At 44.4% G+C, this 17,133-nt stretch overlaps 1 protein-coding gene across 6 annotated transcripts in view; it reads left to right on the top strand.

The window, feature by feature from the left end:
• The window catches only part of SYCP2L (synaptonemal complex protein 2 like), a 320,192-nt gene that overhangs the window by 170,083 nt on the left and 132,976 nt on the right, over nucleotides 1–17,133 (top strand). For all 6 annotated transcript variants that reach the window (XR_012230581.1, XM_073566695.1, XM_073566676.1 and 3 more), the window contains 2 exons: nucleotides 4,215–4,258; nucleotides 15,147–15,204. Coding sequence is in view for 5 of the 6 variants with exons in the window: in XM_073566695.1 (XP_073422796.1) it covers nucleotides 4,215–4,258; nucleotides 15,147–15,204 (102 nt within the window). In the remaining variant the exon portion in view is untranslated. The remainder of the gene's footprint in view (nucleotides 1–4,214; nucleotides 4,259–15,146; nucleotides 15,205–17,133) is intronic.

Genomic DNA, 17,133 nt, shown 5'->3' with positions numbered 1-17,133 from the left:
CAACGCGCACCCCTTTATGGCAACTATAGTCCAGGTGCCTTTGTTCTCATAGAAGCCTTTATTTACAGCATAAAGGGCTTGATCAAAAATTTTGAGCGGTTTGGCTCTCTGCAGATGATCTTTACTATGTATACTGTAAGGTGGCTGTAGGTAACCTAGTGGATGGAAGATAAACCTAGAGAAATGCTTTAACACATATAGGGCTAAAAGGGGTTAATTGGCCACGACAGATTAAATGCGAGTGGAGCGCCCCCCAGAGCTGTGGGGATACTCGGTATCGGGCTGGTTCTTAAGGGGATGTGTCATGGCAGCAGTCACCCAGTGCGTGGCCCTGGATGTCCAGTGAAAATGATGATAAAAGGGGGAATAAAGTTTATAAGATATAATTTGTGATGCCACCTGTGGTATTCGGCAAGGGATATCTGACGCTGCTTAAAGAGACCGCTGATGGTGATGCAGCAAAGTTGGTATAGCTCTCCACAGGTAGAGATTTGTCCCAGGGCAATTATATTATAAAAGATGGTGATGATGGATGTAATGCAGGGCAGGTGACACAGTAAATAACTCTGAGGACACAGCAAGGCAAGTTTCATTTACTTTTACTGGATGTGCTGAGGTGCAGACCGGAGCACTGGTACAGGTGGAAATGGAGACCTGGGCACCCTGGAAGCAATTTAGGTGGTGTTGGAGGCCTCCTTACTGCGCTGTTCTGAGGTCCTTGCTGCCTGAAGCTATGCTCCGTCTTCTATTACTTACTGTTCTTTAGTCCTTGCCTGTATGCCAGGCAGCTTGAGCCTTTTACAGGTGTCACTCCTTCGTGGTGGCTCTGCTATGCTGCTGTGCCTTCAGGTGTGTGATGGGGCCAGGAGGCCTGCAGTCTCCTGCCCTCCAGATTTATCTGCTGGGACTGTTGTACCAGTGCAGCCACGGACTCCAGCGTCCGGTGTCAAGCGCTCTTCCCTAGGGTGAGCTTGATCACAGCTACAATCCCCAGGCTTTTCTAAACTTCCTCTTTCCTCTCTCTTCACTCTGCTCTTGGGACGAGCTCCTCACAGTTCCTGTCCACTGTACAGACTCTCAAAGACTGACTAACCCCGCCTCCAGGCCAGAACTAATAAGGAAGCTTTCCTGAAACCAGGTTTTGAGCTCCCCCTTCTGGTCTGGAGTCAGGAAAAGTGTTGTATGTTGATGTTATCTGGCTAGGGAAACCCTCCTTGCTTCCAGGCATAACATCACCCCCTGTGAGGGAGGCAATGCCACTGTAGCAACCGGACTCCTGGGGTGTCACATGAGTAACTGAAGATTTATGGAAAGATCGCTGCTTACCATTCCTCCACCCCTGGATGTGGTTCACTTTGTAAATTGAGACCTGATGTCTTACACGTGGCTGTGTGAAAGGAGGTGTGCAGATCTCCTGGATTGAGTGCCTTTAATAAAGGACTAAGAAGCTGGACTCTAAGCCTGGCAGGCCAACTAGTGCTATTATATGAACTTTTTTTTTAATTTATGTTGTACTTTGAGCCAAACAAGGACTGTATTTGAGTTTCCTGTAATGTGGTTTATGAGGACTTAAATACAGGTTCACAACACTCAACCTGCAGATTAACTCCTTATCTGCAGTGTTATGATTGAGTCACCGTAGGAGGCAAAAATAGAAATGCTAGCTAAGTCCAGAAAACCAGAGAAGTTGGCAGCTATCGGATTGCAGACCCCTGAACCTATCAACACAACTAGCAGTAGCCGTGGGGGGCTCCTACGATGCCCTAGGCCCCTCGATCACAGCCGGAGGACTACATAGCCTAAAGACAGAAAGGGAAATCTAAACTGCCCCAGAGCAGACCCCAAAGCAAAAGGCAGCCCCCCACAAATAATGACGGTGAAGCAAGAAGAAAGAGCAAAACACAGACAGAAAGATACTGAGCAAAGATGGGGCCCAAGCTAGCTTAGATAGGAAAGGACAGGAAGGCTGCTGTCTGCAATCCGCAAAAAAAACCCTAAGAAAATAAGAGCCAACAAACTGACAGTAAAAAAGGCCCTGAAGACGCTAGGCTTCAAAAAGGCTATGTCAGTACTCAGGAATATTCTGAAGACAGAGCAACAGGCAAAAGGAGATTCAGCTCACCCCAGCAGGGAATGGCAGAATCCAGAAAAGCAAGGAAAACAAAACACTAATGCAAAAAGGCAAAGCAGAAATCTTAGCTTTAGATGAGCAGGAATCAGACTGGTTTCTGTTGTGAGTTCATTTTCCCCTCCGTCACTGAGGCCTGGTGAACTCCCTAGTCTAGTGAAGGAAGGTAGTGAGCCTGATTATCAGGCACCTGGGACTAATGAAGACGATTGGCTGAGTGGAGTCACTGACTGAATTTAAGGCAGCCTACGCCCTTTCTGCCCTGCGGGTGATTTCTCTGTGGACTCTTGGACACCAGTCTGATTCCTGCTCTCCTAAAGCTAAGTTTGCTGTTTTGCCTTTTTGCATCTAAGATTTGTTTTTGTTTTTCTTGCTTTTTGGATTCTGCCACTCCCTGCAGGAGTGTGCAGTGTTCCTTGAGCTCTGTTTTCTCAAAGTACCTGAGTGCTGATTTAGTTTTTGAAGCTTAGTTGCTTCAGGGCCATTTTTATATCAGCTTGTTGGCTTTTGTCTCTGATAGGGTTTTGGCAGATTGCAGACAGCAGCCTTCCTATCCGTTCCTATCTAGGTAGTTTTTGGGCCCCGTCTTTGCTCAGCCTGTCTTTCTGTCTGTGTAAGTGTTTTCATCTTGCTTCACCGTCATTATATGTGGGGGGCTGCCTTTTGCTTTGGGGTCTGCTCTGGGGCAGTTAGATTTCCCCTTTCCTTCTTTAGGTCTATGTATCTCTCCGGCTGTGATCGAGGGGTCTAGGTCATTGTAGGAACCCCCCACGGCTACTGCTAGTTGTGTTGATAGGTTCAGGGGTCTGCAATCTGATAGTTGCCAACTTCTCTGGTTTTCAGGACTTGGCTAGCATTTCTGTTTTTGCCTCCTACGGTGACTCAATCATAACAGGTTTCCTAGAAGTCCACAGAGAAATCACCCGCAGGCCAGAAGGGCGTCGGCAGCCTTATATCCAGTCATTAACTCCACTCAGCCAGTCATCATCATCAGCCCCAGGTGTTTGACAATCAGGCTCACTACCTTTCTTCACCAGAAGAGGGAGTTCCTCGGTCCTCAGTAGTGAAGGGGAAAATGAACTCACAACACTACAGATTATTAGTGTTTTTTTTCAGGTGACAGGTTAGATTTAATTACAATTATTAAAATTTTGGCCCTCTAATAGTATTAAGATTGATACTGTGGCGTAGGCTTGCCAAGAGCAAGCATAATCATATTGCACAAAGTAATTTCATACATTTCAATTTAATGCTCCATTTGAAGTATTGCAAATGCTTACTTTAAGTGTGTATTCCCCAAAACAGATAGTGGAAAACTTGCTGATTGTTGAAGGTCTGACTACTGAGACCCCAACATATGAATCTAATTACTTTTTTTTTTTTTTTTATAAACTTGCATATTTGTAAAGTTTGTGTGTGAATAAATATATGTATTGTTCCGTCCTTACTAATGAACCTGGATTCATGTAGCTTATACGGGCAGCTAAACCGCTATACCGGGGGTCCAATAAGAAGATTGTAGGTTGAATCTGTGCTTTATTGAACGTAATGGTATATTGGGGCATGGTGAAACTACAAGCAAAACATGATACAATCAATCAGTATGGGTACATAAAAATACATAATATACATTATACAGATTACCTGCACTAATACCTAACCAGGGGAGAGCTAACTAAGGAAGGTGATCTAGGACAGGGATAGATGTGGGAGCGTGATTACTCACCGACGATGCTGATGCAGGGGGAGAAGAGGGATGAGGTACTTCCAGTATGCAAACCTGATAGAAAATGGCAGACTGGGCAGAAAAAGGGGGCTGGAATAGACCATAATGCCTTGTAAACTTACCCAGGGTACATTGGGAATTGGAGGGAAATCAAGAACGAAAATGAAACTAAGATAGAATAACACTGTAGTTATTTTTGGCCACTAGATGGAGCCAAAACGGTGAACATCAGAATCTATGAAAAACTGAGCATTATCACTGAATTTATGTTATCAAAATACAGTTAAGAGTCATTAACTATGTCGGAGACAGAACATGTATATATAAAAATTGGATTAATATTTTTTTTTTCTTTCTCAGAATAGAACTTCTACTGAAACAAAAAGACCGCAGTCAGCAGAGAAGTACAATTTCACAATATTCAATATCTGTTTTATTTATACATATTACACATTTGATTAGGTTGTCTGTGTTCAGCGGTCACGTGGTACCACTTAGTAAAGTCAGGATTATGCGCATATTCATTACTTTAATGAGCAGTACCATGTGACCGCTGAACACAGGCGCCGAGACCATGAGAGAAGCAGGGGGGCTGCAGAGACTGCACCAGGAGGGGGTGAGTATGATCTCTGACATCTGCGCTCCCCCCTCCCCCGCTGACCCCCAGTATATGACTTGCATATAAGCCGAGAGGGGGACTTTCATCCCCAAAAAATGGGCTGGAAATCTCGACTTATACGTGAGTATATACGGTAATTTTCAAATATATTCACTATCGGTATCAAGTATAAAAGTTACACACAGAAATACAAGCCTTGACTTGCTATCAATGAGATTATTAACTCCTTCACAACATATGACCTAATCTTATGCCATATGTCAGCTATAGGGAGCTATGTTGGGGTTCATACTGTATATAGGATGCGATGTAAGGGCTCATACTGTATATAGAATGCTGAGTGCTCATAATATATATAGGGAGCTATGTAAGGGCTCATCTTGTATATAGGCGGCTGTGAGGGCTCATACTGTGTGTGTATATAGTGAGCGATGTAGGGGCTCATACTGTACATATGAGGCTATGTGAGCTCACCCTGTATATAGAGGCTCTGAAGGGATCATACTGCACATAGTGGCTCTGTTGGAGCTCATACTACATATAGGGTTCTATGTGGATCTCATACTGTGTATAGGGGCTAGGTTGGGGCTCATACACTATATAGAGGACTATGGTGATAATCCTATATATAGGGGGCAACAGGGCAATTAAAAAAAAAAAAAAAAAAAAAGATATCAAAAAGTTAATTTGTTTCAGTTTTTCAATACAAAAGTGAAACTCGCATTAGTTATTACTAACAGCTATCTATTTCTAGTGTTTATTTCTGTTAATGTTGATTGTGGCTTACAGCCAATGAAAACCCAAAAGTCATTATCTCAGTAAATTAGAATACTTTATAACACCAGCTTGAAAAAATGATTTTAAAATCTAAGATGTTGGCCTACTGAAATTTATGTTCAGTAAATGCACTCAATACTTTGTCGGGGCTCCTTTTGCATCAATGCAGCGTGGCATGGTGGCGATCAGCCTGTGGTACTGCTGAGGTGTCATGGGAGCCCAGGTTGCTTTGATAGCAGCATTCAGCTCGTCTGCATTGTTGGGTCTGGTGTCTCTCATGTTCCTCTTTACGGTATCCCATAGATTCTCTATGGGGTTAATGTCAGGCGAGTTTGCTGGCCAATCAAGCACAGTGATACTGTTGTTTTTATACCAGGTGTTGGCACTGTGGACAGGTGTCAAGTCCTGCTGGAGAATGAAATTTCCATCTCCAAAAAGTTTGCCGGCAGAGGGAAGAATGAAGTGATCTAAAATTTCCTGGTAGATTGCTGCGCTGACTTTGGTCTTGATAAAACAGTGTACTTACACCATCAGGTGACATGGCTCCTCAAACCATCACTGATTTTGGACACTTGAAATAGATCATGCTGTTTGTAATGACTCTATATATGAGATTCACTTTTTGTATTGAATAACTGAAATAATTAGAATATCATCAAAAACTTAATTTTTGTGAGCAGTTCCTGTATGTGAGAGCTCATACTGTGTGTATATACACTCACTGGCCACTTTATTAGGTACACCTGTCCAACTGTGTGTTAAGACTTAATTTCTAATCAGCCAATCACATGGCGGCAACTCAGTGCATTTAGGCATGTAGACATGGTCAAGACAATCTCCTGCAGTTCAAACCGAGCATCAGTATGGGGAAGAAAGGTGATTTGAGTGCCTTTGAACGTGGCATGATTGTTGGTGCCAGAAGGGCTGGTCTGAGTATTTCAGAAACTGCTGATCTACTGGGATTTTCACGCACAACCATCTCTAGGGTTTACAGAGAATGGTCCGAAAAAGAAAAAAAATCCAGTGAGCGGCAGTTCTGTGGCCGGAAATGCCTTGTTGATGCCAGAGGTCAGAGGAGAATGGGCATACTGGTTCGAGCTGATAGAAAGGCAACAGTGACTCAAATTGCCACCCGTTACAACCAAGGTAGGCAGAAGAGCATCTCTGAACGCACAGTGCGTCGAACTTTGAGGCAGATGGGCTACAGCAGCAGAAGACCACACTGGGTACCACTCCTCTCAGCTAAGAACAGGCATCTGATGGCTACTTTCAGCAGGATAATGCGCCATGTCATAAAGCTCGAATCATCTCAGATTGGTTTCTTGAACATGACAATGAGTTCACTGTACTCAAATGGCCTCCTCAGTCACCAGATCTCAATCCAATAGAGCATCTTTGGGATGTGGTGGAACGGGAGATTCGCATCAGGGATGTGCAGCCGACAAATCTGCGCCAACTGTGTGATGCCATCATGTCAATATGGTCCAAAATCTCTGAGGAATGCTTCCAGCACCTTGTTGAATCTCTGCCACGAAGAATTGAGGCAGTTCTGAAGGCAAAAGGGGGTCCAACCCGTTACTAGCATGGTGTACCTAATAAAGTGGCCAGTGTGTGTGTGTATATATATATATATATATATATATATATATATATATATATATATATATATATATATATATATATATGCCATGTGGGGGCAGGGTCATCCTGTATTTAGGGATGCTATGTGGAGGCTCATGCTATATTTAGTAGGCCTGTGTATGGGCTCCTAAAGTATATAGGGGGATGTCAGCATAGTTCTGTATTCTTAACACTTAATTCAGCCTACTTAACTTATTGAGCAGAATTAATTTCAGCCCATTGGTTCAGCCTCCACAACAGTCATGGTCTCACATAAGACCCCATGGTAAAATTATTTGTTCTCCCTTGCTCTATTATATATAGCTCAATGTTATTTATATCACTGTACATAAGAGAGTAAAAATTGTGCAGCACGGTCTCTCATTATATATCTACAGTTGTGCACCTGTGCATTAATCACGTGACTTATCATATGATCTATCAAAGGAGGTCATGTGACATGTCACATGATACATTGGGAATGGGGGCATGCATTTTAAACTGCCCGGATCCCTGGCTACTCTTAATCCGCCTCTGGTGGCATTTAACACGCGCCAACAGGTGAGCGTGTAGTTCCATGCTCCCATCGGCACACCGTAGACACGATCATGAAGGGCTGATGCATTCTCATGAAGAGCAGAGGGTTTGCTGAAGATCACTATGCCTCTCATTACGATCCTCCATTGGAGATCGTGATTGCTGCTATGCATAGCAGTACTGATGTGATGCTACAATATAGCACAGGAGATCAGACAACTGCAGCTTCAAGTCTCCTAAGGGGACTATTAAATACAGAAAAAGTTTTTTAAAATATGAAAAAAAAAAAAAGAAAACACAAGTTCAAATTGCCCTCCCATTTGCCCCATTTAAAAATAAATGCAAAATAAACATTTTGTATCACTGGGTTCTTAAAATAAAATTCTATAATAAATACGATCAGTATATGGCATAACAAAAAATATCATAACGCCAGAATTATTGGGTTTTTGGCTGCTGCAACATTGCAATAAGAGGCGATTTAAACACTGTATAAATATTGCATCTACCCCCAATGATATCAGTAAAAATGTATCCTCACACAACCCCATTACAAAAAAATAAAACGTTACAGGTCTTGGAAAATGGGGACAAAAACATTTTTTTTTTTCCTTACAAATTTCCCCAAATTTTATCATCACCAATTTAAAAAAACAGACTATGCATGTGTGATATTTGTGTACTCATGCTGACCAGGATAATTATATTGCCTTGTCTGGTTTACCATATAGTGAAAATGGTAAATAATAAACAAATAAAAATTGTGAATTTGCAATTTTTGTTTTGCAAATTCAACACATTTGGAAATCTTTTCCTGTTTTCCTGTACTCTCTGTGGTAAGATGAAAGCTCTTATTCAAAAATTAAAATAGTCCTGCAAAAAACAAGCCCAGCCCTCATATGGCTTTATTGACTGAAAAATACAAAAAAAAGTTATGGATCTTGGAAGGGGAGGAAGAAATGAGAATGAAAAAAAAAAAAAATGGAAAATGGCCATGTCGTGAGGGGGTTAATGGGTGTTTGAGAACCATTCTGCCTCCCTAAATGCAATTGGGAATGTAAATCTAAAGATCTGCTGCTGGCAGCTCCCTTTACAATCGCCGACCAATTGCATCCTACATTTACTTGATGGGAGACAAATCTGGACACTGCAGGCTATGGTAACACACTTACCACACAGGCCACACAGGTTGTTCACCGTTGCACGAGCAAAAAGCGACCTGGCATTGTCGTGAAAAATAGCTTCAGACACATTGGAGAAATTACTGTACTAGTGGTTGCACAACCAAATCAACGTAATGCTGTGCTAATAATGTACCTGGAATTAACTCGACTCGCTGTGTTTGGAGGAAGGTAATTGCTGCTTATAACCCAAAGAACACCGTCCCCACTGTCAAGCATGGAGGTGGAAACCTTATCTTTTGGGGGTGTTTCTCTCTCACCCATGACAGCACCACGGAGAGAGGGGATCCGCCCTTCAGGGACAGGAACCTACAGAAAAAGGGCGGTACCTCTCCTCCGCCTTCAGTTGGGTTCCTGTCCCTGACGGAGGGACACACAGGATGGTACCTGTGCATCCAGGACTCCGGGGCCGGCCTGTCCGGCTATCGGCAGCGGGGAGGCCCCTGTTGCGGCAGGTGCGGTGCCCGAAGCCGCCACCGCTGGGGCCGATGCGGGCTGCCGGGTGAGCGGGGGGGAGAGACGCCGGAGTCGCCGCTCCGGAGAGGAGATTGGGGCTCAGCGGGACCCGGTGGAGCGTGGGCAGCGCCATGGTACGGAGAGTTACCAAGATGGCCGCTGCCCCGGAAGTAGACCAGCGACTTCCGGGTCCCGGAACCGGGCGCATGCGCAGGAGCGCGCTTCCCGACCAGCGCGTGCAGGGGGAGCGGTGACGTCACGCGGCGCTAAGTTTAAAAAAGGTGAGGCGCAGAAACTCCTGGCTGGAAGCGATCCTAACAATGGAGGACAGCGACCAGCAACAGGAGCAGAGGCAGCAGCTGAAACACCACCAACACCACCACCGACAAAAGGAACGAAACACAGAGTGCCGTTCCAGCAGTCACTCCACGCGGCGTAGCACGTCAGCAGCGAGGAGCAAAACACCACCAGGAGATCAGCCTATACAGGACCTGACTCCGTCTCCCGAACCGGTACCTGCAGCCGCGCGCCTTTTTTTGGGGTAAGTGATCTTCGTGAATGTCACCCTTGTAATGCAATCCCTCTCCCTTATTAGGGAAAGAAGAAGGCTAAAAAGAACAGGGAATGTCCCACTTGCACTAAACCCCTACTGGGTATCATGGGAGAAAAAACTATGCGAGTCCTGTACAAAAGAAATTGTCAGGAGACTCCGGATTTCGCATCTGACCTAAGGGCCGCAATTAAATCAGAGGTCCAGAGTGCCCTCGAATCCCTTAAACATAAGGATAAAACGAGGAAAAAGGACACGGTAGAAACCTCCCAGTCAGATTCTTCCACATCAGGGGAAATCTCGTCTAAATCCTCAGAATTCGGCTCCTCATCCTCAGACGAGGAAACAGGAGGGCGCCATTGTTTTCCCCTAGAAGAGGTAGACAAACTGGTGAAAGCTGTAAGGTCTACCATGGGGGTATTGGACCCGAGGCCGGATAAGACAGTCCAGGACATAATGTTCGGGGGACTAGGCCAGAAAAAACGGAGTATTTCCACTAAACGAAATCGTCAAGGGTCTAATCAAAAGGGAATGGGATAAGCCACATAGGAAAAATACTACGGTCCCTTCCCTTAAAAAGAAATATCCGTTTGAGGAGGAGGCATCCACGTCTTGGGATAGAGCCCCGAAACTCGATGTAGCAGTTGCTAAAGCCTCAAAGAAATTCGCCCTTCCCTTTGAGGACATGGGCACCCTCAGGGACCCCCTAGATAAGAAGGCGGATACCTTTCTAAAGGGGGCTTGGGAGTCTGCAGGCGGTAACCTCAGGCCAGCGATAGCGGCGACATGTACCTCAAGAGCCCTAATGGTATGGGTGGACCAACTTGAGAAACAGCTAAGGGAAGGGACACCTAGAGATAAAATTTTAGATTCTATCCCAGTAATAAGGGGAACGGCTGCATTCCTAGCAGACTCATCGGCCGATTCAGTCAGACTATCGTCCAAAACAGCAGCACTTTCAAACGCGGCCCGAATGACACTATGGCTTAAAAGTTGGCCAGGGGACCTTCAGACCAAAATGAAATTATGCTCCATCCCCTGTGAGGGAAAATTCCTTTTTGGGGAAACGTTAGATGACATCCTCCAGAAAGCAGGGGACAAGAAAAAAGGATTCCCAAATTTAGGGCCAGCGGCATTTAAAAGACCCTTTCGGAATAGGAGGTTTTTTTCAGAGAAGACCACCAAGGGAACAAAAGTGGGATGATAAAAGAAGAGATAGACTTCTTCTTTAAAAAACTCTCCCCGGGACAAAAAGCCCTCCAAGTGACAGTACGCCAAGGGTGGGGGGAAGGTTATCCTTTTTCCTTCCAGCCTGGAGGAGAATTTCAACAAACCCATGGATAATAAACCTAATCCAGGAGGGCCTAAGGATAGACTTTTTCTCTCTCCCACCTCAAAAATAAGTAACAACGCCGCTGAGATCCAGCATGCGAGAACAGGAAGTGCTAGAAAGCGAGGTTCTAGGCCTAGTAAAAAAAGGAGTCCTCCAGGAGGTCCCCCTGCAGGATATGGGCAGAGGGTTCTACTCCCCTCTTTTTCTAGTGACCAAACCAGACGGCACCTTTCGTACAATTATAAATCTGAGAAAGCTAAACAAATACCTCAAGACCCAGAGCTTCAAAATGGAGTCGATCAAATCTACCACCAAAATCCTGTTCCCAAACTGCTACATGACGGTGTTGGACCTCAGCGACGCTTATCATGTCCCTATCCACAAAGACTCCAGGAAGTATCTGAGGTTAGCCATCTCAATAAAAGACAAGGTGAAAGAATTTCAGTACAGAGCCCTGCCGTTCGGAATATCGATAGCCCCGCGAGTATTCACCAAAATAGTAGCGGAAATGATGGCTCATATAAGGGAACAAGATATAATAATAATCCCGTATCTAGACGATTTCCTAATAGCGGGCAGCTCGGCTCAAAAATGCAGGGAACAGAGAGACAGGGTGATGAACACTCTACAAGACCTGGGCTGGCTTCTAAATCTAAAAAAATCAAGATTGGAGCCCAGCAGGGTACAAGAATTCTTGGGCCTAACACTAGACTCAAACATTCAGGAGTGTCGCCTCCCAAACCACAAAAAGGAGAAGATCGCTCAAATTACAGCAAGAGCAATCCAAAATCCCTCCATGACACTAAGGAAGGCCATGTCACTGTTGGGTTCACTATCTGCCTGCCTGCCAGCAGTTCAATGGGCTCAGTTACACACGAGAAATCTCCAGTGGGACGTATTGGCCAACCAGGCAGTAATAGGGGGACACCTAGAGGGTCGCATTACCCTAAATTCAAGCACTATTCATTCCCTAGATTGGTGGGGAAACCAGGAGAACCTGTCCAAAGGGATCCCCTGGGCACCAAAGATAACACACATAGTGACAACAGATGCCAGTCCCACAGGATGGGGAGCGCACATGAACAACGAGGTGACTCAGAGCGTATGGGGAAATCAAGAACTAAGAGCCTCCTCAAATCAAAAGGAGCTTCTAGCAGTAGGCTATGCCCTAACACACTTCCTACCCCTACTCCAGAACCACCATGTCCGTATCCTTTCGGACAATCGGGTCACAGTGGCCTATATAAATCACCAGGGGGGAACCAGGTCCTGAGCCCTAATGGACACATCCGCCAATATCCTCAAACTAGCGGAGGCAAACCTGTTATCTCTGACAGCCCTACACATCCGCGGTACAGAGAATCAAAGGGCAGACTTTCTGAGCCGCACCCAATTACGACAGGGGGAATGGGTACTAAAGCAGTTCATTTTTCGGCAGATTGTAAAAATGTGGGGGTCCCCAGACGTAGATCTGTTCGCCGACTTCAAAAACAAAAAAGTAGACTCCTTCTGCTCCCTAGATCCCAGGGGGAATCCTCTAACTCTGGACGCATTTATGCTCCCATGGACACAGAATCTAACACATGCCTTTCCCCCAATCATGCTCATTCCAGCAGTCCTAAAGAAAGTCAGGGAGGACAGGGCAAGAATGATACTGATAGCCCCCTTCTGGCCCAAAAGAACCTGGTTTTTCTGGCTAAGAATGCTCTCAGTAACCGACCCATGGGTCCTACCGGATCTCCCGGACCTGCTATCGCAGGGCCCAGTGCTACATCCTCAGGCACCGAACCTCCATTTAACAGCATGGAATTTGAAAGGGCACTGATGAGGGACAGGGGTTTTTCAGAAAACCTGATAACTACACTACAAAAGAGTAGGAAACTGGTTACAATGAGAGCTTATGGCAGAATATGGAAAAAATTTCTATCCACCTCTAGGGCAAAGGTTCAGGACGGGGTTCAGATTGATAAGATCCTAGAATTTCTACAAGAGGGCCTAGAACAGGGTCTGGTGGTCAACACATTAAAAGTACAAATAGCGGCATTAGGCGCCTTCTATAACCATGATGTGGCAGGTGACCCCTGGTTAGCATGGTTTATTAAAGCCGCAACCAGATCGAGGCCAATAGCCAGTCAAAGATTACCATCATGGGACCTGAATCTTGTACTTTCAACACTGACAGGCCCTCCGTTTGAACCAATTCACTCGGCACCCCTAAAAATCCTATCTCTTAAAACGGTGCTTCTGGTGGCACTAACATCAGCCCGAAGAGTGAGCGATATTCAAGCCTTGTCAGCGGGGCCTCCTTTTACAAAAATTCTAGAGGATAGTCATCTTAAAACCTGACCCAGCCTATTTACCTAAAGTGTCATCACATTTTCACAGGTCCCAGGAGGTAGTCCGTCCTTCCTTCTGCCCAAATCCAAAAAATAAGGGGGAACAAAAGTTCCACACTTTAGATGTTAAAAGGTGCCTAGTACAGTATTTAGAGGCCACCAAAAAGTGTAGGAAGGAAGGCTCTCTCTTTGTATGTTTCCAGGGTCCTCGGAAGGGGCTCAAAGCATCCAAGAGTACCCTGGCAAGGTGGATAAGGGATGCGATTGCCCTGGCATATTCATCCAGCGGGAATACCATCCCAGAAGGACTGAGAGCTCATTCCACAAGGGCAATGGCGACCTCATGGGCTGAAAGATCTGCGGTATCAATAGAACAAATCTGTAAGGCGGCCACCTGGTCATCACCTTCGACCTTTTTTAGGCACTATAGATTAGATCTAGCCTCTACATCTGACCTGACCTTCGGGAGAAGGGTCCTTCAGGCGGTGGTCCCTCCCTAAGCTACCAATCTCTGAAATTCTCTCCGTGGTGCTGTCATGGGTGAGAGAGAATAGCTTACTCACCAATAACGGTGTTTCTCGGAACCCATGACAGCACCAGCTTATTCCCCTCCCCTTCACGAGTATGGTGAGCACGTTTTATTGTTAGTAGAGTGTTTCCGTTTAGGCACGGTGCTTTGATAAGTAAGCAGTATTATAATATTGTGTATGTATTTCTGTTGTCTAACTAACCTGGAGACCCTCTGATGCTCTGTAACCAACTGAAGGCGGAGGAGAGGTACCGCCCTTTTTCTGTAGGTTCCTGTCCCTGAAGGGCGGATCCCCTCTCTCCGTGGTGCTGTCATGGGTTCCGAGAAACACCGTTATCGGTGAGTAAGCTATTCTCTGCTAAGGGCACAGGACTACTTCAGCGCTTCAATGGGAGAATGGATGGAGCCATGTACCATAAAATCCTGAGTGACAACCTCCTTCCCTCTGCCAAGACATTAAAAATGGGTAGTTGCAGAGTCTTCCAGCAATACAATGACCCAAAACATACAGCCAAGGCAACAAAGGAGTGTCTCAAAAAGAAGCATGGAGTGGCCTTGCCAGTCTCCAGACCTTCATCTCATAGAAAACTTATGGAGGGAGTTGAAGCTCCGAGTTGCCAAGCGACAGCTTCAAAATCTTAATGATTTAGCGATGATCTGCAAAGAGGAGTGGACCAAAATTCCTCCTGACGTGTGCAAACCTCATCATCAACTACAAAAAATGTCTGCAGTGCTTGCCAACAAGGGTTTTGCCACCAAGTATTAAGTCTTATTTGGCCGGAGAGCTCAAATACTTATTTCTCACTGAAAAATGGAAAGTTATATAATTTATACAATGTGATTTTCTGGATTTTATTTTTTATATTCTATTTCTCAATGTCAAAATTAACCTACCCTTAAAATTATAGACTGTTCATGTCTTTGTCAGTGGGCAAACTTACAAAATCAGCAAGGGATCAAATACTTCTCCAACTGTGTATACAAGATCTATATCAATAAAACATTCTTGTATATTTATATAAATTGTAATTTCCTCTTGACATGGCCTCCTCTTCTCATCCCCTCTCACCAGCAGATCATGATGATTTGCGGCCCCAATTGCATTCAGCGTGGCAGAGCATTTCTCAGACAATCATAAATATCCTCTTTGCTAGCATGCATGTATTTTTGTGTGGCACTCATACTATAGATAGAAATGTTTTGAAAATTGTGTTTTTATCACCTTGGTGTTGCAAAAATCATTGGTGAAAAGTGTGCTTGTATATTATATAAAATATGTTCAAATCAGAAATTTAAATATTTTATATGCACATTATATTAGATCCTTTTAAGTGTAATTTTCTGCTTGTTTTAGAAAAGCATTTGATGTTTTTGAATTTAAAAGCTCATCGGAGTCAGCTTCAGATATAGAGGTAAGACCAGTTTGTTTGTTTGTTTTTTTTTTTTTTTTGCTTTTTTGTCTAAAAACTCAAACCTGTATGAAATATAGAAAAATAACTGCCAGCTTTGACTATTTGATAACCTCACAACCCAGGAAAAGCATTCAGTAATCTTCTCAGCTAGAACTAGGTGATAAACCTTAAAGGGGTTTTCCCATTAATAAAGTTAATTTTAACCAATACATCTTGGATTAATAAGGCTATGTGCACATGTTGCGGATTTTGATGCGTATCTGCAGCATTTTTTTCTGCGCGGAATTACACCAAATCCACATTGTTAGCTCAAGCAATGTTAATCAATGGGAATCCAGAATTGGTGTGCACATGCTGCGGGAAATTCCGCACTGATTTGCAGCGCTTTATTTTCCACAGCAGATCAATTCTTTGTGGATTTGCATCGTTTCGGCACCCATTGACTTACACTCAGTCAAATCCGCAGCTAAACCGCAGGTGTAAAAGGGCTGTGGATTTGCATGCAAAAAAACTGCAGAAAGGAAGGAGAATGTGTGTGGATGGAGAATGTGTGCGTGTCTGTCTGCAGGTGTCTATGTGCAGCCAGGCATCGTGTGATGAGACTACTACTCCCATCCGACTATGTCTGCTGTCACATCTAACAGTGACAGCATGAGCCGATGATGGGACAGTAGTCCCATCATCTGGCGACTGTGTTCAATTGTAAAACAAACAAACAAAAAAAATCATACTCCCCAAACACTTAATCCCCGATGCCAGCGTCTGCTGCAACAAAAATAAAATAATAAACCAACATATACTTACCAATCCGCCGTAGTCCATTTAATAACGAGTGTCCCACAACGATCTAGCTTGTAGATAGGGAGATGTGACTGCTCTACCCAGGCTCCGGTGATACACTGACAGGAGGTATACTCCCGTAGTGTATCACTGTGCCGCCGTCAGATTTCCCCGTTTTCGTGCTGTGATTTGTGGCACAGCTGCGTGAGAAAATTCTCACACAGCGGTAGTGCCATGAGAACACGAACTTGAGTGAACGATCTGATGCACTGCAAGAGCAATTATCTCCTATCAATGTATCACCGGAGGTCAGGTAGAGCAGTTACATCTCCCGATGTGACTGTTCTACCCTTGAGATTGTCGTGGGACACTCTGTAAATGGACTACTTCAGACGGGGTGTATATTTGTTGTTTTTTTTTTATTTTTGTTGCAGGAGATAGAGGGATTAAGCATTCAGTAAGTATGGTAAATTAAGATTCATTAAGAGTCTGTGTCATTATTTCTAATAAACAACTTTATTCTGGCTGTGTCTTTATTTACCATATAACTATAGGATTAGTAATAGATAGGTGTCTTATTGACTCTTTTCCATTACTAATCAGTGGGCTTGATGTCACCGGACTAGAGTTGAGCGACTTTTGGTTTTTTAGGGTCGCGTTTCGTTTCGTGAAACCCGACTTTTCCAAAAGTCGGGTCGAGCAAGATCGTCCGATTATAGGGAAAAGTCGGGGTCGTCCCGAAACACGAAACCCAATGTAAGTCAATGGGGAATAAAAGTCGGCAGTGAGAGGAGGACAGGAAACACACCTACAGTGCCCATTTGAATGCCAAAAGCATCAATTCTTCTTACTTAAGCTTGTCAACCTTAATTAACTTCATAATACAAGTTATGCACTGAAAAATGGGGGTTATTTGGCTAAATTTGTGGGGGGGGAGGGCTGGCTGCAGGTTTTCATGTGCCCTGGGCGAAAGAGCGCCCCTTTAACACATACCACAACTCATCATGCTCCGATACGGCAGAGAAATAGCGGTATAGTACAATGAAAAATACCTCACTTTTTACATCTCATGACGAGGCCCATCTATTTCTCCATACAAAATCATTGGTCCCATATAATGTTTGAAACAGTATATGATGAGCTCCACAT

The sequence above is a fragment of the Dendrobates tinctorius genome, unplaced genomic scaffold (assembly GCF_039654945.1).
Source record: "Dendrobates tinctorius isolate UK_male_01 unplaced genomic scaffold, ASM3965494v1 ptg000004l, whole genome shotgun sequence".
Classification (NCBI taxonomy): Eukaryota; Metazoa; Chordata; class Amphibia; order Anura; family Dendrobatidae; genus Dendrobates; species Dendrobates tinctorius.
The sequence above is the reverse complement of the archived record's forward strand: the minus strand, read 5'-3'. Positions and strand labels throughout refer to the sequence as shown.